This window comes from Anas acuta, chromosome 3, assembly GCF_963932015.1.
Source record: "Anas acuta chromosome 3, bAnaAcu1.1, whole genome shotgun sequence".
In the NCBI taxonomy this organism is placed as follows: Eukaryota; Metazoa; Chordata; class Aves; order Anseriformes; family Anatidae; genus Anas; species Anas acuta.
In genome coordinates this window covers 67179850-67207824 of record NC_088981.1, presented here as the reverse complement: position 1 = coordinate 67207824, position 27975 = coordinate 67179850, and the positions used below count along the sequence as shown (strand labels likewise).

The 27975-nt window shown below is 37.8% G+C and overlaps 1 protein-coding gene across 2 annotated transcripts; it reads right to left on the bottom strand.

Moving 5' to 3' along the window:
- Nucleotides 1-27961, bottom strand: GOPC (golgi associated PDZ and coiled-coil motif containing). Of its 2 annotated transcripts, XM_068677619.1 has the most exons (9): nucleotides 27489-27961; nucleotides 14599-14763; nucleotides 12672-12695; nucleotides 9154-9329; nucleotides 7199-7364; nucleotides 5716-5811; nucleotides 4739-4903; nucleotides 3910-4090; nucleotides 1-3421 (listed from the first exon to the last, which is right to left on the bottom strand). In XM_068677619.1, the coding sequence occupies exons 1-9, from the start codon at nucleotides 27807-27809 to the stop codon at nucleotides 3303-3305; spliced, it is 1413 nt and encodes a 470-aa protein (XP_068533720.1). In that variant the 5' UTR covers nucleotides 27810-27961; the 3' UTR covers nucleotides 1-3302. The 2 variants fall into 2 exon arrangements, with proteins under 2 accessions (XP_068533720.1, XP_068533721.1); XM_068677620.1 differs by lacking the exon at nucleotides 12672-12695 and having other exon boundaries at nucleotides 27489-27958.
- Between the last annotated feature and the right edge of the window lie 14 nt (nucleotides 27962-27975).

Genomic DNA, 27975 nt, shown 5'->3' with positions numbered 1-27975 from the left:
TTAGGTATCTGTATTTTATATATAAAAACAGAAGAAAATGAAATATTCTGAATTAGGTACAGAAGTCACTGAAATGCAGAAGAATATTTACAGGCTAATAAAAATATTTTCTGTTTAGCCAGATATAATACATACGTTGCAAAACATTATACCTCCTAAAGGAATGAGAGTAATCATGTATGGATGTTTGGACATATACAATATTTGTATTTCATTTAATATAACTGTTGATTAACATATATTGAGATGGATACAAACCACCTTCTTTGCCACAAATACACTTTTACAAAGGAAATACTACATATGGTCTTTGATCAGAATTAAATTTATTGCCATTAAGCACTTTCCTTAACTTGCATGCTCTTAATTAACATTGGTCCCAGACGCCAAGAAGCACTGTCTACCTTTAGCTTAAAATACAGTTGTCTCAATGAAGTTTTCTTTTTAATAGGCAAGGAATTATCTACTAAAAAATTGCACCGTTCTCTTTAGAATATTATTTTATTTTTGAAGTAAAAATATATATACACACACATACACCAGTAAACCGTTTTACACTTTAAAAAATAAAAATGAAGTCTGAATACTGACTTGCCTCGGAAATTCTTCCGAGTCTAATTCATTCAACCTCTGGGAATAAGCAGTCTTCCAGTTTCTGACAAAGTGGAAAATACACATTTGTCTATTGAACCTGGAAATCCCGACTTGCAAAACTTTTCTCAGTTTAAATATTAATCTCAAAGCATCTCAGTATGACTACAGTAAATCAGTATGTTAAATCTGCTGGTAGGAAGTGTGGAGTACAGCCATGCTGTAGTGTCTGAGCAAAGTCTTCCCATTCAGGGCTTTCTAAACAAAGATTATAAAAACTGCAGGCAAGGAAATACAGTGATAATTTACTGCTACCTGATTTGTCTACTCCTAGTCATTTTCCTTGGCAATTGTTCCTTCTGTTATCTCAGATACAGGTCAAAAATAGACAAGGTAACAGAGAAAGGGTCCAGCAACTTCCAGACAATAAAGAAAAGCACATAGCATCATAAGAAACAGGTGGACAAGGAATGTCAGGACAGTAACTCCAGAAACATTCTCCCACTTCAGGCTTAAACAGATCAAAAGTGGAAAGTGAGGCGTGCCAGGAAGTGAGAACAAATAAATTAAAAATTTAATCTTTCCCTCAGCTACATGGAAACTGTACAGGCAAATTACTTTTTAAGTTATCAGACTAGTTGGACCAGCTTCATTTCCTACAACCGCATCAGAATTTCATACAGCTATGATCTCTAAAGACAAGATCACTACTTGGCTTTGAGCTATCCTCTCTACCACAGAGGATACAGAATGTCCCAGGCCACAGACTGTTTCAGAGTTCACTCTACTTACTGTGGGATGCACTTACTTAGCACACCTACTGACTGGGAGAAACAGAAATCTGGATGCAAAGTTATGGCAGTGGATTTATCTGCTAATATGTAGCCAACGTGTCCTAAAATTTCTGAAGCTTTAAAGAAAAGAAACATGTCTGGGAACCTGTTTCTTCTTTAAAGGGATTTATTTTTAAATACTAGTTTCTGTGTGCTGAAAATTGTACAACTTTGACTATTCTAAAAGCCTTCAATGCCATGCCATATGACAGGGACTGTTACAAAAAATGAACCAAATAATGTAATTCCACTGAGTGGAACTCATGCATACACGCACACTTAACGATCCTGTAAATAGCGAAGTTAGGGGATTTATAAATAGCAAAATCTTTGAATAAAGTATATACATTTTTATGATTTTTCTATAAACATATATATAGTGCTCCTAGGAGAAACAAGTAACTGTGTTCTACATCACAATTTTGAATGTAAAATTAATTGATAATACTCTAAAGGCCTTTGAGTTTTTTTGCTATATATGTATATCCTACACACTAACACTTGCGAAGATGCCTTCTCACATAAGCTCCACTCTCAAATTACAAACTCTTTTCACATTACAGTTCCACAGCCTGAAGAGCAGTTAACAGGAAAGCTGCCTTTGCAGGCTGAAACAATAGATGCGATCACAATGCAAAAGTTTGCATATGGAGAGTGTTGCACTTACAGATCTCCAAGTTCAGTTCTTGTATATCTACAGATACAAGAGTATGAGAAACTGGTCAAGAAGCCATGCTCAACATTCCCACCTGCAACCATGCCACAAACCTTTAGATGTACACCAATTAAAAGCTATTTTGAGATACACTGCTCTTACAAAGGGAATAATGTTTTGTTTCAACAATAAGACAATTACAGGTTAATACAACTGCCAAAATTAACAGATAGGGCCGGACACTGTATGATTTTGAGTACCTCCTATAAAGCACCGTGCACTTTACTTTCACTTCTTTAAAGATTATTTTAATGTGAAATGAGTATGTCCAGTACTTATTAAAAACACTGAGAATTTCCTAAATTCAAGCTAATAATGACCAACTCAGACAACTCCACATGGGCAGTAACCACATCCATTCAAGAATGTACGCTAAATCTATGATGCTTGGGAAAAAAACGCCAAAGGGAACATAACTGTGAGTGCTTTTTAAGCAAATTTTGCTTGTAAAACCCTGTAATACTCTGTCTACATACTTTCAGAGCAAGTTTCATTTGGCAGTGAATTAATTAAAACAATAATGCCAAAAATCTCACCCATAAAATTATCATGGGCTGCAGGATCACAATTAGCAAGTACTCCACTGTCCAATTATGGTTTTGATGGTCTTTGCTCAAGTAAAATCTGGTTTTTGCTGTTCTCAGAAAACAATTTTTGTTTGTTTTTAAAGTTAAATTTCAAAAATCCCAAGTGGAAAACTCAGGTATGCAACAGTACAATTCCCCCCCTCGCTTTCTGGAGTCAAAGTTTGTTTCACAACAGACTGAACATTGTTCTCCCTTTAAAACAGTTTCAAATGAAGATGGCCACATCTTACTCTTTCCTCGGGGACATCAATGAGATTAAAAGTTGAAGGTATTGAGGTTATCATTTTTAGAAATCCCATGCTTTGGTACTTATTATTAAAAGGAAATTCATTTAACATGCCATGTGTTAAGTAACTATTGTGTGTCACGCAAAAGACAGTTTTCCACATTTAGAATTGCTCACAATGAAGCCCTGAGGTAACTGCCTTTTATCCAGGCAACAGTAATACAGGTCCCTTTGACTTTTAATCTTCCTTTTACAACCTACACTTGTATATGCAACTTGGAACAGTCACTATTGATTATCAATTGTTCCCAAAGATGGGATCTGTCCAGTTGTGGGTTTTTGTTTGTTTTTTAGGATAAAGACTCAGCAGAACGGCTTAATTTGGGTGCAGCATCTTCTAACGGAGCTTCAACTGAATTCCTCAGGTCTCCATTTTCATGTCCATCAATTCCTGGTTTCTTATCAAACACTGCAAGTTAAAAAAAATACATTTAAGGAAGAGAACCAGTCTTAGGAATCACAGATTAATAAGATTTATTTCACAATCTGGAAAGTTTACTGAAATAATTACTAAAAATATGAGCTAATAAGCTTTTGGTAAAACGCAGTATGGCAGGAAAAACAAACCATTTCTTCATGCCTCTGATCTACAAAAACATACTTGAAACCGACAACAAAATAATGGCTAAAGGGGAATTAACTACTCCTAAAGAAGAGTAGGGAAAATATATGAATAATTGGGAAAAGACAATCAGGAAGAAAAAAACAGCAGAAGTTTTACTTAAACAGAACAGACCAATGAGTAAGGGCCCAACCAGTAGAGCTGACAACCTACTAGTAGGTCAACTGAATTAAAAGAAGATTAATTTTACAAAATAAAACACGTGTTTTCCAGAAATTGGTTTGCACAGTGAGACTTCAGAGTTAAAACTGCATAACACTTTTCAGAAAGTTTACCTTGCGAGGGTTTGACATCCACAATTGCTTCTTTCCTACTAGAACTTGAATTTGCACCTTCTTCCAATTCCTCAAGATATAAACGATAGCGGTGTCCACTCTCATCCTCATATTCTACATTTTCATCATCTGAATCAACTTCTGGAGCAACATACACTACTTCAAATTCAATCTCTCCTCTCTAGAATGCAAACAAAATTACAAGTTTACTTACTACTACACTGCTACATAACGGGTTTACCAAATCAGCTGGGTTGCTGCAACAAGTAGATTTAACTGAACAGTTGTGTTGAATGTTTTGGGCATGTACCTGAATTAAGCTTTAATGATTAAAGAAGTGCAGCTCTACAGCAAAGATTTACCTAAGTTAACTGAATTTTTCATTATGTACCACTGCATTTAAACAGCAACTTTTTAAAACAGTATCTAAGAGTAAGCTTTCTGACAAATTTAAACCTACTAATTGTCTGAAAATGAGAAGCAATGCAGCAAGATGATTCTAGACCACACAGCATATCAAGAACATTGTTTAGCTGCAGCTGTCCACTCATAAAAAACAGGCATCACTATTTCCCAATAACAAGATTTCCATTAGCCTTACTGGAGGATCATCGGTCACTAGAGATTTAACTCGATCATTACTGACCCAGACTTTTTCTCTTAGATTGCAAGACACAAGAGGATTAAATGTAAGGTGACGGAGGTTCAGGAATCACTGTAGCTTTGCACAATACTGTGCTTGACTGAAAACATTAAAATCCAAGGTAAATCAGTAGGCAGAACAAAGGAAGCACATAAATATGCCTATGGATAACAGGTTCCAACTGACCTGTTGGGAAAGGATAGTTACAGCTTCTTTATGCTTGGCATCTCTTAGATTAACTCCATTCACTGCCAGAATGGCATCACCAACATGCAGTCCTCCACATCGATCTGCAGGTTGTCCAGGATGGATTTCAGAGATCAGTATTGGAACACCATGCTCCTTCCCACCCTATGGGAAAAGTGGATTTTAGTTACTTGAAATGTACGTAAGCATGAAATCAGCATCCCAACAGTCGATCTTACAATGCTTACTTCATCTTCTATTATAGAACATTAAAAAGCATGCTCCGGACAAAAAGAATGCTTAAGAAGATGGAATGAGATGATTCTCTTAATTCTCCCCCCCCCCGCCACCCCAAAAGAATGGCCTAATTTCAAATATATACTCAGAGTAAAAGGAGACAGTTCTGAATAATAATAAATGTATTTTAGATCACAGACAAGCTCAAGACAACATCAAAACCTCAATAAAAAATAGACACTATATTGACTTGCAAGGAAAAAAAAACAGTATTTAGAATAAAAGTGTAGTAGTCTGAATTTTCAAAGTTTGGCGTAAAAAGTTAACATGGCTTTTGTTAGGTGTGAAATGCCAATAACAAGAAAAAACAACACAAAACTATCCTATAATTACAACAGCTAAGCTTTATAAGTTAGTTCTCAGACTTTTTCTGTTTTTGTACAGACTTATGACACCACAAATTCATTACTGGCTAATCTACCATAGGACCCAAACCCTAAATATGAGTTGAAACCGTAAGTTTTACATAAACTAGCAGTTGACAATCTCAAAATCTATCAAAATGAGTTGTATTATTCAAGTCATATAATTATACCTGTGAATTTACATAATGCGGCCCTATGCTTTTTTGTGTGTGTTACATTCTAACAATACACTTACTGTTCCAAATATTTTACGAAGTACAAATACAAAGTTAAATTGCTTCTGGTGTGTCATAGAAAATAAATGTAAGCATTTACTGTGATTGAAATTCCTAGTCCTTCATGGTCTTCTTTCACTAGCAGAACTTTTCGGATTGGACCAACACCTTGACTCTTCTTTAAGGCATCTGGATCCTAGTTTGATAAAAAAAAATACATGCGTAGTATAAATATAAACGCGATGCTTTTTTTTTTTTAATTGTAGAAAGACAGTGTATTGGCAACAGAGTTTTAGATTATCTCCATGCAGGCAGGACAAACTTACAGTGCCCCTTTACAGAAAGACTAAAATCAGAGAAGGTTTCTCATTATGCATTCCTGGCAAGAACAAATATTTCAGTTATTTCTGTGTTGTGCATCACTCAGCGCTGAGTTTAACTTCAAAAGAAGAAAATCTGCCAAATTAAAAATATAAATGGACTACATAAAGGAATGCTGATCACTGCTGAAAAGTTATATGACAAACAGTAATTTAAAGCTAATCAAATGGTAGATGTAATACAGTCCCAAGTTGCTCACTCAACTTTATTCTTGTTATATTAAAAACACACCATTTCACAAGCTATTCAACTCAAACCTAAAAAAGAGGCTAAGTAAATTGTGATATTTATTTTGCTTCTGTTAAGCTGTTGTTGCTATTATTCATACCCTTAAGATCACACACACACCTATTTATCCACCAATATTTTATATGCTATTAAGAACATAAGTAGTAGGATCCATCCGACCATCTGTATTTAGAACAGACCAAAGTAATGCCCTTCCCTCAAGGTGTTCCATCTTATGCACTGAAAACTGGGGATAACAGTTCACATGCCCAGCTAGGTGAGGTAAGGTCTATGCCAAAGTCACACATGCTTTTAAAAATTTTATTTTAAAAAGTATCTTTTGGAGGGGAAAAAAATTTATAGAGTGTCAATTTATCTGGCCTTAAAAGAAATAAAAGATGAATTTCAGTTCAAATTTAATCCTAAAAAAATTATTCTTCAGTTTCCCCAAGTAATTTAGCCCCTTATTTTGAGAAACTTACCTAACAAAAATTATGCTGTTAAATTCACATCTATACACAGCAAAATTTTCAAAAGAGCTGCATATTCCTATGTAAGTCAACAGAATTTTATTATCTTTCACAGTCTTTTATGGAAACATGCTATTTAGGATGGAACTATCTTTTAACTTATCCAGCTCTGAGCTTCCCAGCACAAGAAAGACATGGGTCTATTAGAGCAGGTCTAAAGGTGGGCCACAAAAATGTTCAGAGGGCTGAAACACCTCTCCTGTGAGGAGAATTAGGGTTGTTTAGCATGGAGAAGAGAAGGCAGAAGTCTTGGACTAGATGGTTCCTTTGAACTCAAGGAAGGTTCCTTTCAACTCAAAGCATTTTCTGATATGAAAGAAATACAAACATTAAAGGGACAGTTAAAATAATTCAGTATTTGAAGTGAAAACAAACACAAAAATGAACGAACTCCTATCTTTTTTCCACAGACACCAGAAATTATGGACTCTCCTTCCAACTTACATGTCCTGGTGGTGCTTGCATTGGTCGCTTCAGATCATTCCGACCTCGACAAGCTCTAATAACAGTTTTGTGACGGTGAAGGTGTATTTCTGCTTCGAGCTGATTCCAGAGTTTGTCATGAGCAGGTCCCTTCATATCTCGGCCCAGTAACTGAATCTGCTGAACTCTATGTAACAACAAAGAGAATAAACAACATGCTAAATTACAACTGAAAAAATCAGTGCATTGTACAACTCATCCTTCACATGGCTACAGCACGCAGCCATTCAGCAACTAGTGCAAGTGCAGTAACTGCATGGAACTGTGACAGCGTTGAGTACATTTATATTAAATACAGGTGTACTTACAAGTTCTCCCTAAAATTTAAAGCACTTAAGATTCATTTCACCCACAGCACCCAGAAAACTTAATTAAAAAGTGTGTGGCTCTACTTTGGAAAGTGAGTGATTTTTAGTTCCTTCCTTTTGTTGAATTAATTGCAAATGTGAGACTTTTCCTACTAACTCTTAATTTTGGATCCGTCTTTGGGGATGCAAAATAAGAGAACAAACAGGATTGCAAAAGTGACCATTTCTGTGTCTGACATTTCTGTGTCAGACAAAATAAACACAAAACTGCAAATAATAGAAGTAAATGGCTGGGCTCACCCCGTGACCAAAGGGACCAGGCCCTGTTCTCAGAAGCCTTACAAGGCTATCTTGTTTTTCATTAAATCATAATAGAGGCACATTTTGATGAAGTGGAATAAATAATGTAATTTTTATAAGAGGAAATTTAAATCTAACTCTAATGGCAGCAAGGGTCTCAGACCCACAAAAGATGTAAACGACCAGTCCAGCTCCAGCATGAAGTATTTAATAGTGCTTATCGTAAGACAAAAAGTAATTTATTGCTTAATTGCTACACAAACATAGCTAGCAAATTTGTGGGTAATTGGATGAATAACGCAAGAATGTGGTTAAGACAGCTGCAGAACAGGGCCAAAATGGCCCTGTTCAGTCAGATCAAAACTGCCTTATCATAGTCAATGAACAGTCTTCCTGGATAAGCTGAGGATGACTCGGGCACCTCCATGCCCCAGGCGTGGGCTCCATGGAGCCTTGCAGACCCTGGTGGGCTTGGAGAGCTCAGGAATCTGAGCATAATTTGAACATTATGCTGCTAACAGTGATGATGATTAAATACTGTTAAGTTTATTAAAGTTATCTACAGCTTATTATCACAGTTATGTCATAGAAATATTGCAGTCATACGCTGATGAATTTAAACAAGCATAATTGGCATTACTGTACCTGCCCTGCATGCTTGAGCTGTATGTTACTGTGTAAGTTATTACAGAGCACTACATGTACACTTTAGATATTCACAGATTCTTTTCTTGCCAGAGCATACCTCTGTGTACTTATCTCCCTGCTAATGATTTTAAAAGCTAACAAGACAAAGGTTTATAAAATAAACCAGGAATAACTCATTCCTAAAAATGTGGTAATGGAGGCTTTGGAATAAGACTATTTAGTAGGAAGGGAGAGCTTAAATCTTTTAAAACTTCTGAAGACTAGCAAGATTTTTGACTGTCTTCATTGTCATCATTCTATTATATAAATCCCTAAGAAAACAGAATTGGTGACACTTATCAACATAAGCAGTCCAAAGGCTAGGAAAAGAGAAGTTAATAAATGCTAATAGAAGATGCTGGTTGCAGTGAAGAAGGTAGTGAGCAAGAAAAAGCCCAATTTCTATTCAATAGAATACAAATAGGTCAAGAAACCTACAGCATTTATGTCTAACCCTTCTCAAACTGTGATTTCTATATACATTCATTGATATTGCCACAGTGTTAAGAAATGTTAGGCATAAATCAAGACTCACTGAAGCTGTATGCTTTGCAGTATTAAAAAAAAAACACTTTGTAACAACAAAACCCCACTCTATGGACATGGATTGATTTTACATACCTGCCAGCTAGTTCCTTATCTAAGTACTTGGCTGCCAATCTTGCTCCATAAACCTCAGCCTGAAGCACAGCTATGTGTCGACGAAGAGCTTCATTCTCCTTCCTCAGCAATTTCACCTCAGCTTCCAGCTGAGCTTCCTTCACTTTTTCTTTCTTGCTAGCTTCAAGTTCTCTCTCCTTAAAATAAATAAGAAATTGAAAAGCTTTTATCAAAGTTGGCAATGAAAAGAGTACTTACTGCTTCTGTAAACCAACGTGAAATAATTCTGACTATAGGACATGCAGGAAAAGAAGTGAAAGAAGCGACTCTGTCACTGCAGCTACTGATTTCCTTACTCTTCTCTGGAGAGAGTTGGCCTTGCACTCAACTTCGTGCTCCCAATATGATTTTTATCCTGTTTACAGTTCCTGTACAAAATGCATATACTAGCTTAAAGTCCAAGGACTAAAATTAGCAACACTGCTTCTCCCTCTCACAGATAGGTAGCAAAATGTTACGTAGTCTGAATAGCATCCTTGCTTTTTCCTGTGTTCAAATGGGAGACTTGTACAATGAGACAGAACAGATTATTTTTAAAATAATAAAAAAATACAACCATTATACATTTCAAGCTGATAATATTCTTTAACTATTTTAGTATGATCAGATGTTCTAGAAGTTCTTAAAATGACAATTATTTTCATGCAAACAACCAAGAAATGTCCAGCCAGGGGTATTTCCAAATTAGACTCTCAAGACCACATGAGGAAAAAAAAAAAGCCAGACATTCTACACATGCTGATGCATCCCCTATGAAATTAGAAGAGATATTAATGCAAAATAGTATCCTTAATAATAACAAAACAAAAAACACATTAAAAAATCTATCCTTCCTCATTTTTTTTTTTCCCCAACATGAAAAAGGAATTATGGAAATATAAATTACTTCCAAAGTGCTCGATCATAAATGTACAGATAACGTAGCCATTATCTTTTCTAAAATCCAGAGCACTGGAGCTAAAAGGAGGTAGTATGGTCAACTCAGATTACTATCCTACAAAATGTACTACACAAAGAGCTTGTTTGATTACTTGTATCTTTTATATCTTGCTTTTTTCCCCCACTTTCTAAAAGGGATATAAACAACAAAGCAAATGAGGAAAACTATGCAGACATAGGTTCTGTTACTATTCCCTTTTAAATTACAGTTGCCAACTGAATAAGCAATAAATACTATGTTCACCGTAAGCAGTTTTTGAGGATATTCAGAGCACCTAAAAAGTGTTCTTTGTACTTGTATCAATTACACCATTAAAATCACAAGGTGCAACTACAGAAGCAACAAGACAAGCAACATTTTACAGAACTGGCAAGACAAATCTGTTATGAAACAGTGAATATCCTTATTCACTATTCCAAGTGAAAATAACAAAACCACAGATATGACTGGAATTACCACATTTGAGATATTAAGGTAGGTTGGCACGCATAAACCAAAGAAAGGTATTTTCACAGCAGGTATCTGCCAAAGAGCTACAAATGCCTGCAAAGACAACTGTCTGTTTGACAGACCCTACTTCTGTCTCACCTGTTGAATACCTGTTGGATATTGAACTATGGATATATTGGACCTGGGCTGGATGAATGGAGCACGTTATACATATGTACATATTGGCCAAGAATTGCCTAGCACACTGCTCAGGAGGGGTGACACAAAGAGTGCCTGATACTGTTACCTCTCCACTTCCTGCAATTCTCCTATCAACCCAGTTTCACATCGGGCTTGGCTCCATATGTACATAAGAAAACCTGCCACATGAAGCCACACCAGGTCTGTCTTTTGGGTTTGGGGTTGTCTTGTGAGATGACTCCCATTATTTTTCATCAAACCTCTTTATGAACTGCAGAATACACTCATAAGCCAAGAATTCTGGCTCATCTACATTTGAAGAATAGGAATTTCTAAAATTATACCAAGTCTCTCTCTCTCTGCTGTAGTAAGTCTTGGGCTATTTTAACTCACGTTTACTGCCAATAGCCAGAGGGCAATTACAAGAATTCAAGAGTGCAAAGACACCGTGTTGCCTCTGACACATGTATTAAATCTGAACTGTGATACTTCTTACAGCTAAAGCTAGTATTACAGTAGCTGGAAAGTCTGTCTACAGCTACAGTGTTCCTACAGAATTTATGTTAGTTAGATACATATTGCCAGGACTGCATCCAGGTGCTCAGAATTGAACAGGCTCATTATTTGTGGAAGTACTCTATTTTAGGACTTCTTCTATTTGGCAAGCATAAAAAATTAAGAGACTAGAATTTGAGGCAGACATATGAATGCATATAATTCACGTTATTACATTTTCATTAGATATCATTAATTAGCCAGCTTAAAAACACTCATCACAGCTCTAAATTTGATTCACCACCTAAATCAAACTTAAACCAAAAAAAAAGTTACTTTCCAAAGTGAAATCACTTTTAGTAGTGCATTTTAAACATATATCTAAAATATAAGGAACAACGTAGTCCCCATGAATTCAATTAGTAGTCCCCTATTCTCTCAATTACTGTGACCTATTGTTCTGTGACCTAGGAGGAAAACTACACACTGAAGCCACTCCTCTGGACTGTCTTCAACTGACCACCACACAAAGAGGTTTGCAATGTCTGAAGATGTACTGAAAGGACATGTCGTCTTCTGAGCAACAGCTACAAGATGTGGCAAGAGTCTCCAAATAGGTTTAAAATAATGAGGAATTTAAAGAATTGGATTTAATGCTTTGTAGTGCTCATAGCTTTACATAGGTCCTGCAAAATAGAAAGAACTGTATTTTCCACTGGTAATAAAAAGCAACTGCCACGTTGAAGATCAAGGCTTTGAGCTAACCACAGCTAACCTGTGGCTTTTCAAAGAACAAACACTGAGTAATGTTAGCTAGGTATACAATGTAATAAAAGAGAAGCTGTTCAAAAATTGTCAAGTCTATCACTGGGAAAGACTGAAGGAAGTTCACTTTGCATCACTTTTTCTTCGTATCTATGCATTATTGAGTTTATATGCCTTAGGCTGCTAAACAGGTCAGCAAAGTAGATTAAATCATGCCCATAAAAAGAACTGAGAAAAGTGAAAACAAGGAAAAATAGACAGGATTAAAAAATTATATATAATATATAAAACATTTCACAGTATATATTGCTTGATGTTTACTTTAATTATGGTTTAGAAATTGTGTAACACCGTAAAATTGTTTGGAGATGTTGCCAAAACAATCTTTTATAATATTAAATTCAAGGTATCACCCTAAATTAGCTCTAACAATAATACATATCGACATAGGAAAGTGGGCACTTAAGCTACGAAAGAAAAACAAAAGAAAACACAAAGAAAGTTCTTTACACAGCATCTTGCCAACTGACAGGAAGGAGGAACAAGACAGATCTGTTTTGCCAGTTTCTGAGGCCAACAATATAAAATGTTACATAAAGCAAAACCACTTAAGCATAACAACAAAAAAAAGGGCAATCAGCATACTTACCATTTCATCCACAGAAAGGACAGACTTAAGACAGAAGAAAAGAGTTCCATAATTAGAGAAATAGGTAATAGGAACTTTAAGAAAATGCAGTAACATAAATGACTTATTCCAAAAGAAATGCACTAGCAGACTATGCATTTTATTAGAAGACATAAAAAAACACACACATTGCTGTGACTGTACCTAGAAACAATTTTGACATTTTTCAGTGAAAATCGTTTTTAAAAAATCCTTGCTTCATTGTAGTACTGAAAACACTACTTTCTTTCTCCTAAAATACCAAGGATCTCCACAAAGAGCAGCAAGATAACATAAGTATTGTAACATTTGACTGAGAGGAAAAAAATATCTTCAAATAGAAGAGGGCACATTTACTTCTTGGCTGTACTCAACTAATAGCTAAATAATTTATAAAGCACTTCTCTGAAAGTATCACAGAAAATACTTTCTATAATACAGTATATGATACAGGCAGTAGACTTTTTCCTTTCAGAAAGGATGAGAAAATGCATATTGCAAGAGTGACATACAGGATGGGGAGAGACAGCAATAAAGATATATGAACTGCTGAAGACAAAAAAATAATCCTAAAAAAAATAGGAAATTTCATTCTCTTACAACGAAAGAGTTATTGTGCCTGGACTAAGCAAATACACCACTCCTAAAAAGGGATTCAAGCTAAACCACATGATGCAATCAATTACCTCGCAATCTGGAACATTTGAAAGTGTCTTTGTTCATCGTCATGTACAATTTTACAGTGCGTAGAAAATACTTTTATGCTAAGAATTTACATACAAAAGAAGAGTGGTTCTTAACAAGGAAAGCAGGTAGTTAACTTCTCCAGAACTTTACTTCCCCATCACCTATTCTGTTGACATAGTCCCTCTTTGGCCTAGAGGTTTCTGACTGCCAGAAGGTCGGCGTGACAGTTTTTATTTACCTAAAACTCAAACTTCCCATTTTATTGTCATTTAAGCAAGTTCAATTTTGCTTGTTCAAGCTGCCAGAGCTTTACAGCTTTCCGTATCTACGACAGTTTAAAGGCGAGTTTCTCTCCACTGAAACTATAAAAACGCTAAAGGTGAAGTAAAACAAACTCAAAAGATTAGACCTGATGTTTATAAAAAAGGAGTAACTATATGGAATTAAAGAGAATAATAGCCTATAATGATAAGAAATTCAACTTCAACATGGATAAAATCCGAAGCAATACAAGAAAAATTTACTTAATGTTACTTGTCTGAAACTGATGTCACTTTTATGGAGATTTAATGTATCTTCAGAAATTGCTTGTAACAAAGTAAGGGGAAACAAATGTTTGAAGTAGGATTACATCACTCTGAAAGTCTCATTAATGGAATTTAGGGACCAAAATTATTCACAATTTGGACTGGCTAAAAATTTTGCTTCATGTAAGCCTGAAGGCCAACCCTTATAATACGTGGATTGTATTTAACTAATTCTTATTTTCAGGTCCAATCAATAACAACTCATACGTAAGGTATATTTCAATACAGAATAAATGATGATCAGACAACCCAGAAAAAATTACTCTTTATACTGAGCATGCATGAAAGTATGTAGACCTAAGAACATACCTGTAATTCAGATACAGATTTTTAGATCTGAACCAGAAAGAATTTGGGTTAGCCCTCTTATTCAGTGATGCACCTAGATAGCTTTTAAGCCTGACAGTCTTTTACTGTGTTTTATTATACATTTAATTAAGAGGGCAAATATAGCAGAGGAGACTAATCTAACGCACCACAGCTGTTGGGACTACATATTTGGAACCAACATACAGACCAATTTTAAGAACAGCTAGACTTTGAATTTGTAATCGGCTTATTCTTAACTTTCAAGAAAGAACTTCAGCCAGGAGAAGGAAGAGGCTATAATCCTCAACTCAAGCCACCATACTCACCAGTTTTGCCTTAATAGCCCCAGAATCAACATTCTGACCAGTTTTGGCGTGTAGCTGAAGCTGAACAGCATGGAGTTGCAGGAGCTGATCATGGACTTCTTTTTCCAATACTGCTTTCTCTGCCTGTGTTTCCGTCAGTTCAGACTTCAGATCAACTAATTGTGCCTGGAAGATATAATCCATCATAGTAATTAGAACAATGATTAAATGGGGTCATCAGAATTATGATACATAAATACATATTTTGCTGGCACATTTTACAGCCAAATGCTGTAAGACAGATAAGAGTTCATGCTGTTCCTCTCTAGCCCTATTTAAGCACTACATCACCTGCAGGCTTTTCTCCTCCTCAACTGCCACCACGTTCATTCATCCACAGACCAAGCAAACCACCATACTGCTGAAATTAACAGTGGCTGGGTTTTTCTCATACAGGCAATGGAATCCCATTCTGACTCTCTGACACAAGGCAATGGCATTAAAACCACAACAGGATTTACAACCACAGCAATGTAAACACAATGTACATTTTCATATGACTAAATCTTACTGGAAAAGAAAAAAAGATCGAAGTAAAATGGCAATTATTAATGCAGTGCAGAAATCAAGCAACCCAATTTACAATTGGTCTACTATCAACAACTGAGCTGAAACAGTTAATTAGGTAGGCAAGCCAGGAACCATGAATTAACATGCCCCTAAAAACATTTGTAGAAAATCACAAATAATAGCTATTAACTCAAGAAAAAAGATTTGAAACATTTTAAATACAGCTTACATGTAGTATTTGTATCTAGAATAAAAGAACAAGTTTACATTTTTACCAGGCTACTTGCTATCCTTAAGTTCAAGTAGCATTTTAAAGAGTGAAATCATATCTGGAATACTTTAAGGCCATGTTACTTTAGAGAAATGGGTTGCTTACAAAACCTTATCATTCTCCCCAGTAAACAGCCATGCCTCAAGTCTCTCTGCTGTGCATTATCTGCCCCCAGGCAAAGGCAGCACACACCTGAACTGAAGCAGCAAAAGGATGTCACCAGTATACGAGGTGATAATACAGCAGATAACTAAGACCTTCATAAGGAAGGTACAGTTTGACTCAGTCACAATTCCATATAATGTATAACAACATTACTTTTAATTATTATATAGTGCATAATTATATTACTATATCCTTTAAGACACTCCTTTCATATGGGTACTAATACATAGTTAACATAACTTTCATTCCATTTTACCCTCCCACACAAACTCAGGTGTTCTAATTCAGAATGTCTGGATAAGCAGAAAGTAGTGGAGCAGATAAATCACAGTCCAATTTTGTCCAGCCTCACCTGGCCTATAAGGGACAGAGCAGAATTTAGAAAAGAAGCACATCTGCATCTCTGTGCAAATTACAAGAGCAAGAAGGATGGCTACTGGTTTTACACCATGGATGATCCTCCAAAGAGATTACAAAGAGACTGTTAAACTCGCAATAAAGAAACAAACGAACAATCAACAACAAACAAAGAAACCATGCAGTACTCTCTGTAGATGACCTAGAATTTAAAAACCTATGTTTTAATAAAAAGCAAAATGAGAAATGGTACCAGTGCACACCACTGAAATAGTCTATTTACACATTATAGAAGGTCATAAACCTATTCCAGGAACAGATGCAGGTACAAGTCACACCCAAAAGGAAACATAATAAGCTGGTTTCGAATCCTATGTCCTACTTCTATGAAGGATCATAAATCTTCACATTATTTCACAGAAATCCTGCCTTTCTCAGCTTGGCCAGTTCACCTCATTCTCCAGATCAACTTAGTATAATCAGAGAAATCTGTTTCTAATACTCGAAGATATTTCCTGTATGACACACGATGAGGGGCCCTCATATGACTCCTGCCAGCGCTGTTTTTCGATTCCCTGTTCCCTCAGTTACGTTATAAAAGAATCACATGGAAAGCCCACCAGAAAATCAGCAGCTCTATGTTCCCTTTTGGAAGGCACCCAGTAAAACTGGAGAGGGGGCAGAGGCAGGAGACAAAACGAGGAGCACAAACCAGACCCATGGACATCTACTTGCTCCACTGTAACGATCGTGTTTCAATCTCTGTCAGCAAACCCAGGATGAATTAATGCTGCAGACGCAGCTGTACCAATCCTTGCATCAGCAACTTCTTGGATGCTCTCTCCAACAAGGCTGTCAGAGGAGAGACACCACACATCTCTCTGTACACATACCTGTAAGCGTGCTGTGCTCAGGGCAGGTCACCCGCGGCTGCCCTCGGAGCTGCCGAAAGCCAGCTGGGGGCAGCGGTAACAGGCGGCCGCCCATGGGCACCCCTCAGCTTCACGGCTGGGAGAGCTGAGGAGAAGCCACCGAGCAACAGACAGAGAACAGAAACTTCTGCTGGGGAACTGTCAGGGGCAGAGCTTGCAGGGAGGGCAGGATGCTCGACTTCATTTCGTCCCTGAATGCGAACTTGGTGATTCAGCCAGGAGAAGAAATAGGGGAGGGGGCTCTAAGCAAACAGCAATTCCTTCAAACATTTACTTTATGTGTCACGTGAAGCCAGTGGTACAAATTAAAATATGGTTATAGTTTACACACCTGAAATAACACCGGGAGGCGTAGCCACACCGAATTTTTTATAAAATCCCTACTCCATACTTAGGGAGTATCACTGGAGTACACATGGTAAATTCTAAAAAAACACCACCCTGCTGCTAATTTTCTATCCTTATTATTAGCAGAATAACTGGCTTTATTGTTTTATTTCTAGATTGACACAGAGGAACCAACATGACTCTTATTCTGAAGTTAACGTTACACAACATCAAACCAAAGGATTTCCACAAAGTAAGCACTATAAAAATGCTCTAAATGTGAATATCTAACCAAATACAGAAAGCATGTTATTTTCCCTAAAAAATACACAGAAAAGCTGATCTACCATCAGTCTTACAAGTGATCGTACAAAGCACATGCCCCTAGTAGTAAAAAACATGGTGACACTGTAACGCTCAACAAATTAACTTGAAGACACAAAAATTATTACAGGGCAACGATTTTTAGAAGTTCTAAAATGTTTCAGTATACTCTTATTGCAAGAAGCTCCCAAAACAGAAGCAGGAACCATATACCATTTAATTCAAAAGCTCATAAACTTAAAAGTCTTTCATTTGATCTTCCAAAAATTACATACCTTAAAAAAAAAAAACAACAACACACATTTGCACTATTAGGAATGAAATGCTGTGCATTGCTCCCACCTAAACTGGAAGAGGCACTTGAGTCATCTGCTACTAACCCGGTAGAGTAAATACTCACAGTCTATCAAGGCCACAGACAAACAACAAAGATGTTAGTTTTATAACACTAATAGCACACGCCGTGCAGAGGTAGAAGATGCCCTTCTGAGTCCTAGTGACACTGAAGGAGAGTGCAAATACAGGAGGAATTAATTTACAGTCAAAGTTTCTAAAATTGCAGTAACTACTCGTGTTCATGGCAGGAAATACAAGGTCAGCTATCCTCTTCCACCAAGGCACAAAATCCTCTTTATTACAGCATACTACCATGCAGCTTTGCAATTATTACATGTGATTTTATCAAAAGCAAGACAACGCTTAAGTTTTTCTCTGCTAACTCACTTGTGAGCCCGAACTCTAAGCAACGTACAGTAGGACTGGGCTGTGGCTCTTGGAAGCATGATTTAATCACAGCAATTACTCGTTTAATTTAATAACAGCATTACTGGTCATGGCTTTCTATTTACCCTTCCTACTGCAACCATCCTACTCACTCACACAGCCAGTTATACCAGAATTACTCCTTGGTTTCCAACCTTCTCCTCCTCACTGCTGTGAATAAAACAAGCAAACCTTGAAGACTGAGGTGAGGAGAAGGATGGTAAATTCAAAAGCATTTTTTTTGTTCTGTTCCTACCCAAAGTACCAGAAAGCACATAACTATTTTAGAAAGAGCAATTGCTATCACATTGGTCTTATAATCAATCTCCCTTTAAACTCTTAAAAAAAAACAAACACATGCAATTCAAGTGAATTGCAGATCTTAGTCAAATTAATCAAACTTTAAAACGGAGTATTTATCTTCCAAACAATCTGAAACACACAGATGATAACAGAAGAATAGTTAAAAAATGCTAACTAAATACTTAATTCTGGGGCATATTTTGCTATTTACCATGTGTTTGTACTTCAGAGATCTTACACCTATGAGAATCACAGCCAAATTTAACTTGAAATATCTCAAGAACTTATAAATTACTGTTTTTCCCCCCATAGGAGATAAAAGAAAATAAATCATGGCATTAAGCAACAAATTCACTTATTCCACAGAGCTTTCAAAAATACTATTACAAGTAAAAAAAAAAGAAAGAACCTCTCAACAAAACAGTGCAGACATAACGACTTATTTTTTAATCAACAGTTCATATTTCTTGTTTAAACAGTTATGAGTTATCAAAAAATTGTGTTTGATATAAATGGTCTTATGCTAAATATGTATGTTAAGCTGTCAATATAATAATTGCAGTTTACATGCTGGGATTGACTGCATTTACTATCATGGAGTCTTAACTAATTGTTTTCATCTGGAGGGAGAGAATTTATGCATCTTAGAAACAAAACCATCACAGTGCTCTTCTGATTACTTTATATCATATCCTGTAATTTTTCCATATGTAGGTCATATCCTGTGATTTTTTCATATGTAGGTCAGAACCAAAAAAAATAATTCATTCATCTGCTTGTACATTTTTCACAGAAAAGGGAGTGTTAGGATAATTAACCAAAACTCATCGATTTGTTTCTGTAAGATCTCAGAGCCATCCTCAGAGCCTATGCTAAGCATTACACATACCAAAAACGTGAGCCTTGCCCCAGACAACTTACAAAGTAAATATAAGAAGGAAACGATGAATAAATTCAACATGAAAGAGAAGTACAGAGACATTTGTGTATAGAGCTGCACAACAGGAAGCAGGCAGATGGCACACTAAAACCACAAGTTTTTCATAATCATCAGTGCTTGAATGAAGAACTAGAAGATGACAATATCAGGGGCTCCTAGATACAAAGCATCAGAGGAAGCACAAAATTGTAAATTTTTACGTAAATGTTAGTGCAGGTGGCAAGCAGAGAGCTGGTGCTGGCAGAAAAACCAGCAGCGATGTTCTTAGCAATGTTCAGGAAAAGCTTTTTCATCTTCTGAGCTATCATCCCAATACTTTCTGCAGAATGAACAAGAGTTGTATTTGAGTTAGTAGCTATGGAGAAGTATCTAAACCTTAACCATTGCCCACATATGAGAACTCACAGCAGAGCCTGGCTGAATTGGAAAGCCATCTTATAGGCCTGAGTATGAGTACGGCAAGGCAGTGGCATTACCACAATCAATAAAAATGAGAGAAAGGCCTGAATTCTCTCTATATAGAAGTGTAAGAAGTGCTTTTGGAGGCTTGTGATAATACACTTTTCACTACCTCAATTTCTAGTTTGTGCTAAGAATCTTTTAAGTATTTCAAAAATGACTAGGCATAACATTAGGAAAAAAAACACACAACAGATTTTTGGCCAAGGAAAGCCACTTACATAGAAAAACTTCCATTGTACTACCAACCTGCAAGTAACCAAAAGTCATAAGCCTAGCACTCATTAAATGCTTTTAAGGTAACAAATATTATTTCAACATTTTTTTTCATTTTCTTTTAATTTTTAGCCTTTGGAGTGTACCTAGTCTATTTTCATACCAAGCTTCTTCTAAATTCCTAAGTGCCTAGGAATTGGCACTTCCTTTATTAAAGGAAGATTATTTTTTTTCCATCATAGCATCACTAAATTCCAGCAGCTAGGACTTCGAGAAATGTCTAAACCAAGCAGACTAGCAATAAAGAAACACAAGAACTGGTAACATCTCTTTTCTGTCTTGGTTTCCTATACAAGACAGCCTTGTGCAGCCGTTTTATTTATGTGGGCAATTCTCTTTATTCCACCCTCCTCTGCTAATTAGAGCTGAATCCATTTTTGAGGTTCAGAACAAATTCATCAGAGGTGTACAGGTGTGTTATGATTAAAGTTCCTACTACACATAAGTTGTACCCAAAACAGCAAGAAAGAGCAACTGATCAGTGCCCTTGCTGAGGGAAAAGCAAGACTTAAGCTCATTTCTTTAATCCACCCACAGACAAGAACTCAAAGCCAGGTGGCAAAGCAGCATCTGTGCACTTCTGAGCTGGTAGACCGTGCTGCTGCCTCTGGTCTAGACAACAAACCAAAAACATACATAGACAAATGATGGTGTAGCGTGGAAACTCAGATCACAGGAGGGAACCTGGGGTACCTGAATCAGAAGGTCTCAATGACTTAGGAGCGTACTTGCTGTTTACATTAGGGGAAAACAAACAAACAGACAAAAACTAACAAAACACCAGCTTTCTGGAAAAGCAGAAAGTGAGATTTCACTAGTTTCATCGATTCTGTTAAACACCTAAGGGTGCACCTTTTACAACAGCAAAGATTACAAGAAAGGCCCCTGTTGATTAATCTTGCTGTGGGATCAAATCCAAATCAATACGAGATTCTTTTATTTTTTTCCATCAGCATGTCCTCATGTAATTTCTACTAGACTCCAGAAAGTTCACCAACATCTGTGTTCATCTATTAAAAAAATTCACTCCTGACTAGGAGTATTAACCTGATTTAAAAGCTGAAGGATCTAGGACCATGAAGCAAACACTGCAACTGCTCTTCATCTTCTGCCTTAGTGTAAGCACAAAAAAGGAATAGAAATATCAAGATGTAATTTATTTTTTAAGACAGAAATGTTGCTTTAAGGCAAAAGTAAGTTAAAAAAAACTGATGTTTTACAAACAATGAAACCATTATTCCTAAGCGTTCCCATAACATTACACAACTGCAGGGTAGAAATCAAATTGCCAAGACATGACATCTGTAGCTCCTACAGCCGGAGGCCTAAACATACTCACAGACAGCAGACACACAAGTGCTGGTGGTTCAGCAGCAGAAGAGCCTGTGGCGGATGCTCACAAAACACACAGCCAACACACTAACAACTTTTCCTGGGGACCTCTGACTTTGGCAGCAGCCCCTAGATGTGACGTTGTTGAAGCTCCTTGAGTATTATGTTTCTCTAATTGCTGGAAGAAACTATTTTCTCCTTTATTCCACCCGTGTCACTTCAATGCTGAAATTTGCTTAGCCTACAGCTCCCTGAAAGACAAGCCTGCTCTGCCCCAGCCTCAGGCTTGGCTGTTTGACTCTTCCTTCGTACTAAGCACCACTCGCTGCAATGTTTCACACAACCTACCACGTTTATAGGACTTGTTTGAAACAGAAACCATGAAACAGATCAGAGCCTTACTGCTCTCACTGTGCTCTTTGCAAAGCCGAAGCGACAGCACTGCACAAAATATGAGTTTCTGAATAAGAGAGACACTTTGGAGTGATAGCCCTTGTTGACTAAAAAACCCCGCCTGCAACAAAACCAACTTACCACTTCTCCATGAACATGAGTAGCCTGTTTCAAATTACTTTAATAGCCTGTATTTACAGATTCTGTAATGAAATTAAAAGTGCTTATTGCATTATTTTTGTGCCCCCTCCCCCCCAAAAAAGGGCACGTGACTTAAATTTAAAGCTTTAACTAAAAAATGTACAAAAAGTTCTTTATCATATGGCTAATAAGAATACTGACACCAAAATTTTTAAGTATGAACTCCCTAAATAAAGACTAGAGCCAGAAGCAAATGGAAAAAAAGAACTCAATTCTCCCTTGAGTGTACACTTATAGCTACTGATGGCAAACCTGCAGTGAAAAAGTGAATGCAGAAATTAGTTATAGATCATTTTATCCATCCTTAATAGATCCCATACAGAAAGCAAACGGTAAGAGACACCTACAGACGCATTGCTCCATTCCTCAGATCCCCCTGTGATCCTGACAAATCATTCAGAACACTGGTCAGCAAATCAGAAGGATGCAAAACAATGCGGATATTAATTTTTATCTTCTTTGCTAAGCCCCTTCTGGATTTGCAATTACTTGCACACTCTTCCTCCCAACAGTTAAACAATTGATAACACCATAACGCATGTAAAACATCTTAAAATTTGTTTCCATTTTTATGTAGGCTGATATATCACCTAAGGTTTATATGCCAATCATTGATCTTTTTCATTGCTATCATTAAAATAGCTGGTAGTACAGCACTGTACTATTACTGCCTTGGCTTTAGGTACTGTTTCTTGCCACTGTTTTGCTTTGTATTTGACTGAATCATTCTGATTGTACCTACTTGCAGGAGCACAGACCAGTGCTTTTATGTAATCACTGCCGGTACACTTTGCTGACAGCACCAAATTCCTGACTGCCTCAAAGATGCTTTTTTTCAGGCTGTCCATGCCTCTAATTGCTTATGAAGAATACATAAATCCATTTTTAGAAGTCATATTGGTAGCTTTATGGTTGCCATCATTTTGGAAGTTTGACTAACTAAGCAGCATAATTCAGTAAATAAAACTACAAATTCTGAACCAAAACACTAGCTCCCTATTGCTTACTCTTTGGCAGCTCCAAATAAATGAGAAAAGAGGAAAATATGGTTGCACTTTACTACACACCGACTAAAACTAAAGTAAGGTAGTTAAACCTCTAGAATGCCAGGGCTCCTGAAAATACAACTTAGGTCATCCCTTTAGAAAGGTGTAGTTATTATGAGAAAAAAAATAAAAAGCATCAAAACTATGGCACAATATAAACCAACTGAAAAATTTACTGCATTTCCGCTAGCTGGACATCTGAAAATCAGTTGAATTCTAGAATACAAAATGAGCTGGATCAAGTCTGGTTCACAACAGACCACATTCCATCTAGAAACAACAGATTTAAATTCCAAAAGAGAAAAACTTTCAAAGGTAAGAGTGTTATAAATAAAATAACAATTCACTAAAATACTGGAAATTTTTAGAACATTTGAAAAAGTAATTTTCTTTTCTCACTGAAGTATTATAAGTATGTTCCCAGTTTTATAGGCACATCTGTCATAGGGCCAAGAAACATCTTGGCATTTCACAGAGGCATTTCTTGTTACAAGACAAAATGGGGATAAGAATTAAAGGACCTTAAAAGAAGGTACGTGCTCCTACCATGTTTAAAAAGTCCTCCTAATCAAATAAGCAGGTACAGTTCTGCAGCATGCTCATAAAGATGGACTTGCGCACTGTGTGAAAAACCACCCCACACATAAGATACAAGTAAAACAGAAATAAACATAGGTGACTTGTAATTTTGTAGGTATCTTTACATTACCTACATGCACTACATATGCTTTAGCTGTTGTAGTAACAAGCCACTTACAGAAGAATTCAGCTCAAAGGAAGAAGTTCCCTAAACCCGATTCCAAGATCATCAAGGACATAACATTAAACATGCAAATAACCTAAAACATATTCTTAACTGTTTTCCCAAACCCCAGCACATCCATGTGCCAAGTGCCAAGATCAAGGGTGTGCTCTAGCAGACATTCCATTCTAGCTCGTTCACCTAAAATTACAGGATCAGATTGGCAGCCAAAGTACCAACGTCAAGCTCCGTTTGCACTGGCCTCTTAACCTACTACTTTTACATCTACAGAACTTTTATTTTCTGAAAGGAACATGAAAACAGCGCCAGTCAGTACTGTATTTCTTCCAGCTCAAACAACGGTCAAACTTGAGAAACAATTCCCATGAACTTCCCCTCAATTAAGAATCTCCTTAAACCTCACACTGCCTGCCAGCCTGCATCTGCTGATTATAACTCTGGGAGACAGAGCCCCAAAAAAAAAATCTTTCAAAATGGCTGTCACCTCCTTTTGTTCTAACAGCCTGAGGCCCTTACTGTCCTTCAGCAAGACACACTCCTTCGTTTGTTTAGTCAAGTTGGTCTCACAAAAAGACAGCGGCTTCCATCACCCAACGCTGTTTTCCTCTTTGGTAAGTTACTTAATTCAACTCTGCCCCACTGGGACCAGCAGGGAAAAACTAAGAAAACAAATCCTCCTTCCCTTTAGTTTAGTTCATTTGGGACCATAAATGTTATTAGCACAGCAGTACAATTATCACCTTTCATCACTATAAAGCCCAAGTAAACTGATCTGCATACATCTGCTGTGCATCTGCATGCCGTCAGGTTCCTTCCAAAAATAACTTACCTCTCAACCGGCCATGTAATAACTCTCTCTCTGGAAACTACAGGCTGCTTGGAATGCTTCCTTCCCTCTTCTGAAACATCCCTCACACAGTATTTTACCTAAACTCCTCTCTCTAGCAGTAGGTATACATACCAGAACATTTTTACACCAAACTTCCAAAGCAGGAGCTTCCATCCACCAAACCAATTACCCTGCATCTCTTAAAAGCAGTTGTATCAATCAGAGAATGCATATTTAGCTGATTGAGTTGATAAGGCAAGTTCTGAAGCCACATTTTTCATTTCTTGTCTGTAAAACCATAGCAAGACCAGATAATTCTGCTTAAGGAAACAGAATTCACAACCAATAGAATAATACCCGTAATTTTTATTAATTTAGTTTTCCTTTAGAAAACAGTACCACTCATTCAGTAAGGTGAGAGCAAGCAAATGTAGCTGCAGGAGTAAGGTCTTAGCTCTTAACTGACATATCAAAGTATTATTTTCATCCAAACAAAGGCAGGTTTCCGCAGACAGTTTTACCTCATTGGCTTGACAAGTTTCTGTACCTACATAAGCTATGACTAACAACAGTCATGAATGTGATGAAAGCTTCATATAAAAATGCACAAGCACTATAAAATTACAACTGTCAGCTATTAAGAAATAATTGCAGTTTTAAAAATCATGAAATACAGTAACTTGTACCATTAAAAGTAAAGCTACTGATCACATCCTGAGCTTCAGTGTTCATGTTAGCAACTTCTTTCAAAATAGGTAACATTTTGGACAATGAGGCTTCTGACCAGAAGTCTGTGCATGTGAAAACACTCATTCTCAACAGAAATGGCAGTTTCCGTTTCAAATTTATGACTCTAATAACAAGGTCCTAAAATTAACAACACTATAACCTTCTAAAGGCCTATTTGAAATAAAAATTGCTTTACAGGTATGAAGCCTAATACCAGTATCAGGAACAAAAATAATGCACAAGGTATAAGGATTTTAGTCACCAGTTCTGGCTTCTCAGTATCATTTTTTATCAAACATTTAGTTCTCACTCTTAGCCATATATAATAATCATGATATTTAAACTGTGCTCCTTTGCTCTTCAACTCATTCAAGATTAAAGCACAGGCAATTGTTGTTTCCATGCCAGGTCCCCTGATGATTGTAATTAGATACCAAAATATCTCTCAGGATCTTTGTTTCATCTTTTCCTTTCAAAATGGAAAGCTTAAAACAATGTTTCAAAGAAATATTTACCAAGTATCAACTCATTCTCTTAAAATAACCTGAAAACTCATCTGCTTTACAAGTCTGTACACAATGCCCACGTTCCCTGTGCAGTATGCAATAAACACTGATTGTCCACTACCAACTCTTATATTTTATTTCACCACGGTGATACAATTAAGTGCTCTGTACAGCTTGACAGTATGCATGCAAGCTGAATACTAAAGCATCTATGACAACACAGCAACATAAAGAACACTGTAAACATCACTACAATAAGTACTCTGGTGAAATAAAGACTGCAATGAACAAAGCTGCTTGGTTAATGGCATCTTTATTCTACCAGGAAATAAACCAATTCTCAGCTAAACTCTATGGACAGTTTGCATAACAAGGTCCTCACTCCAGGAAGAGATCAGATTAAAACCAAAGCTCATTTACTTCACTTCCTACCGCAAGGCAGACCTTCAGAAGAGCAAGTCACTATCTGAAGACTCTTCGATCTCTTTATTATAAAACTAAAATACAAAGGGCTTGAAGAACTGACATTTGTGGCTTGTCATGGTTTCTAAGAAGTTCTTCCCTTTGCTCCTATGTATTTCAAAAATACTAGAACAAACTAATGAAACTCTAAAAAGCACAGCCTACAAGAGATAATGAAAAAAACGGGGATTTTTAGCCCAGGGAAAATATAACTTAGAGAAGACTTATCAGCACAGTCCTGTAAAATGTTAGAAGACAAGAGATCGCCTAACATCTGCAACTGTCAAGGACATGACAAATGGCAACCAAACCTACAAAAACAAAGCCTCAGGTTGCAGTAGTTACAAAAAGGCTGTAAAATTCCCCAGAATCTCCTTCCAGAGCGCTCCGGTTCTTGCACAAGTCACAGGACCTGGAGCCTCTTGAGCAACATCAGCACCAGCCAGCTTGGCTCCTGCGAATGCTTCTTCCTTCCCACCCTTACTAAAATGCTGGTTTGGACACGAAGTTGACTTCCCAGCAGTGCTCACGGTCGTTATTCTCCTCACAGAACACAAAATCTCCACTATTTAAGGAGACCAAGTTCAGCAGAGACCTCTCCGACCTCCCTTGGAGCGTGAGGGGACGGGAGGACCTGCCAAGTCTATCCCAAACCCATTTTTTCGTTCTGTTCACCTGTAAAGAGGCATAACATCCTCCTTTAAACTGCTGACTAAGCTTTAGCCATCCTAAAGATGTATCTTTGTCCCCTTTCCTGCAGGCTTACCAAACTCCCCAGGGACCTAATACAAACTCGGGACCCCTGGGAGGCATCTGCTGCTCCACACCGCTCCTTCCAACACCACAGAGAGCCCGATGCTTGGCAGGCCCACCCCAGAGGCCCCGAGGAGCCCGTGGGGCAGGAGGTTAACCCCACCCCACCCCACCCCACCCCACCCCACGCCACCGCCCCGCAGCCCCTCACCTCCAGCTTGTGGTTGATCTGCGACACGGTCTGCGCCTTGTGGCAGAGCTGGGCGAAGCAGGAGCTGAGGCTGGTCATCTTCTGCCGCCCCTCGTAGGTGATGTCGGCCTGGTCGGGGTCGATCTCGCCCAGCAGCAGGTCCACGTCCACGAAGGCCTTGTCGAACTCCTTCTCCAGCACCTCCAGCCAGCGGAACATGGACACCCCCCCGCCCGGCGACGGCGACGGCACCGGGGCCGCGCCGCCCACCCCCCCGACCCCGCAGGCCGCTCCGCCCGGCCCGCAGGAGCCGCCACCGCCGCCTCCCGCCGCCGCCGCCATCCCCGCGCTTCGCCTCGCCTCGCCTCGCACGGCCTGGCCTGGCCTCGCCTCGCCTCACCCGGCCCGGCCCGGCCCCGGCCCCCGAGAGGCGGCGGCGGCGGCGGGCCCAGAGCTGGCGGCGCCGCCACGCAACGCGGCGAGAGGAGGGAGCCCCGCGCGCATGCGC

Coding starts and splice junctions, on each gene's coding strand:
- GOPC (XM_068677619.1), bottom strand. CDS start 27,809: ATGGCGGCGGCGGCGGGAGGCGGCGGTGGCGGCTCCTGCGGGCCGGGC. Junction 7,365..9,153: donor GATAAGGAACTAGCTGGCAG/GTATGTAAAATC, acceptor GTTGTTACATAG/AGTTCAGCAGATTCAGTTAC. Junction 5,812..7,198: donor TGCAAGCACCACCAGGACAT/GTAAGTTGGAAG, acceptor TTATCAAACTAG/GATCCAGATGCCTTAAAGAA.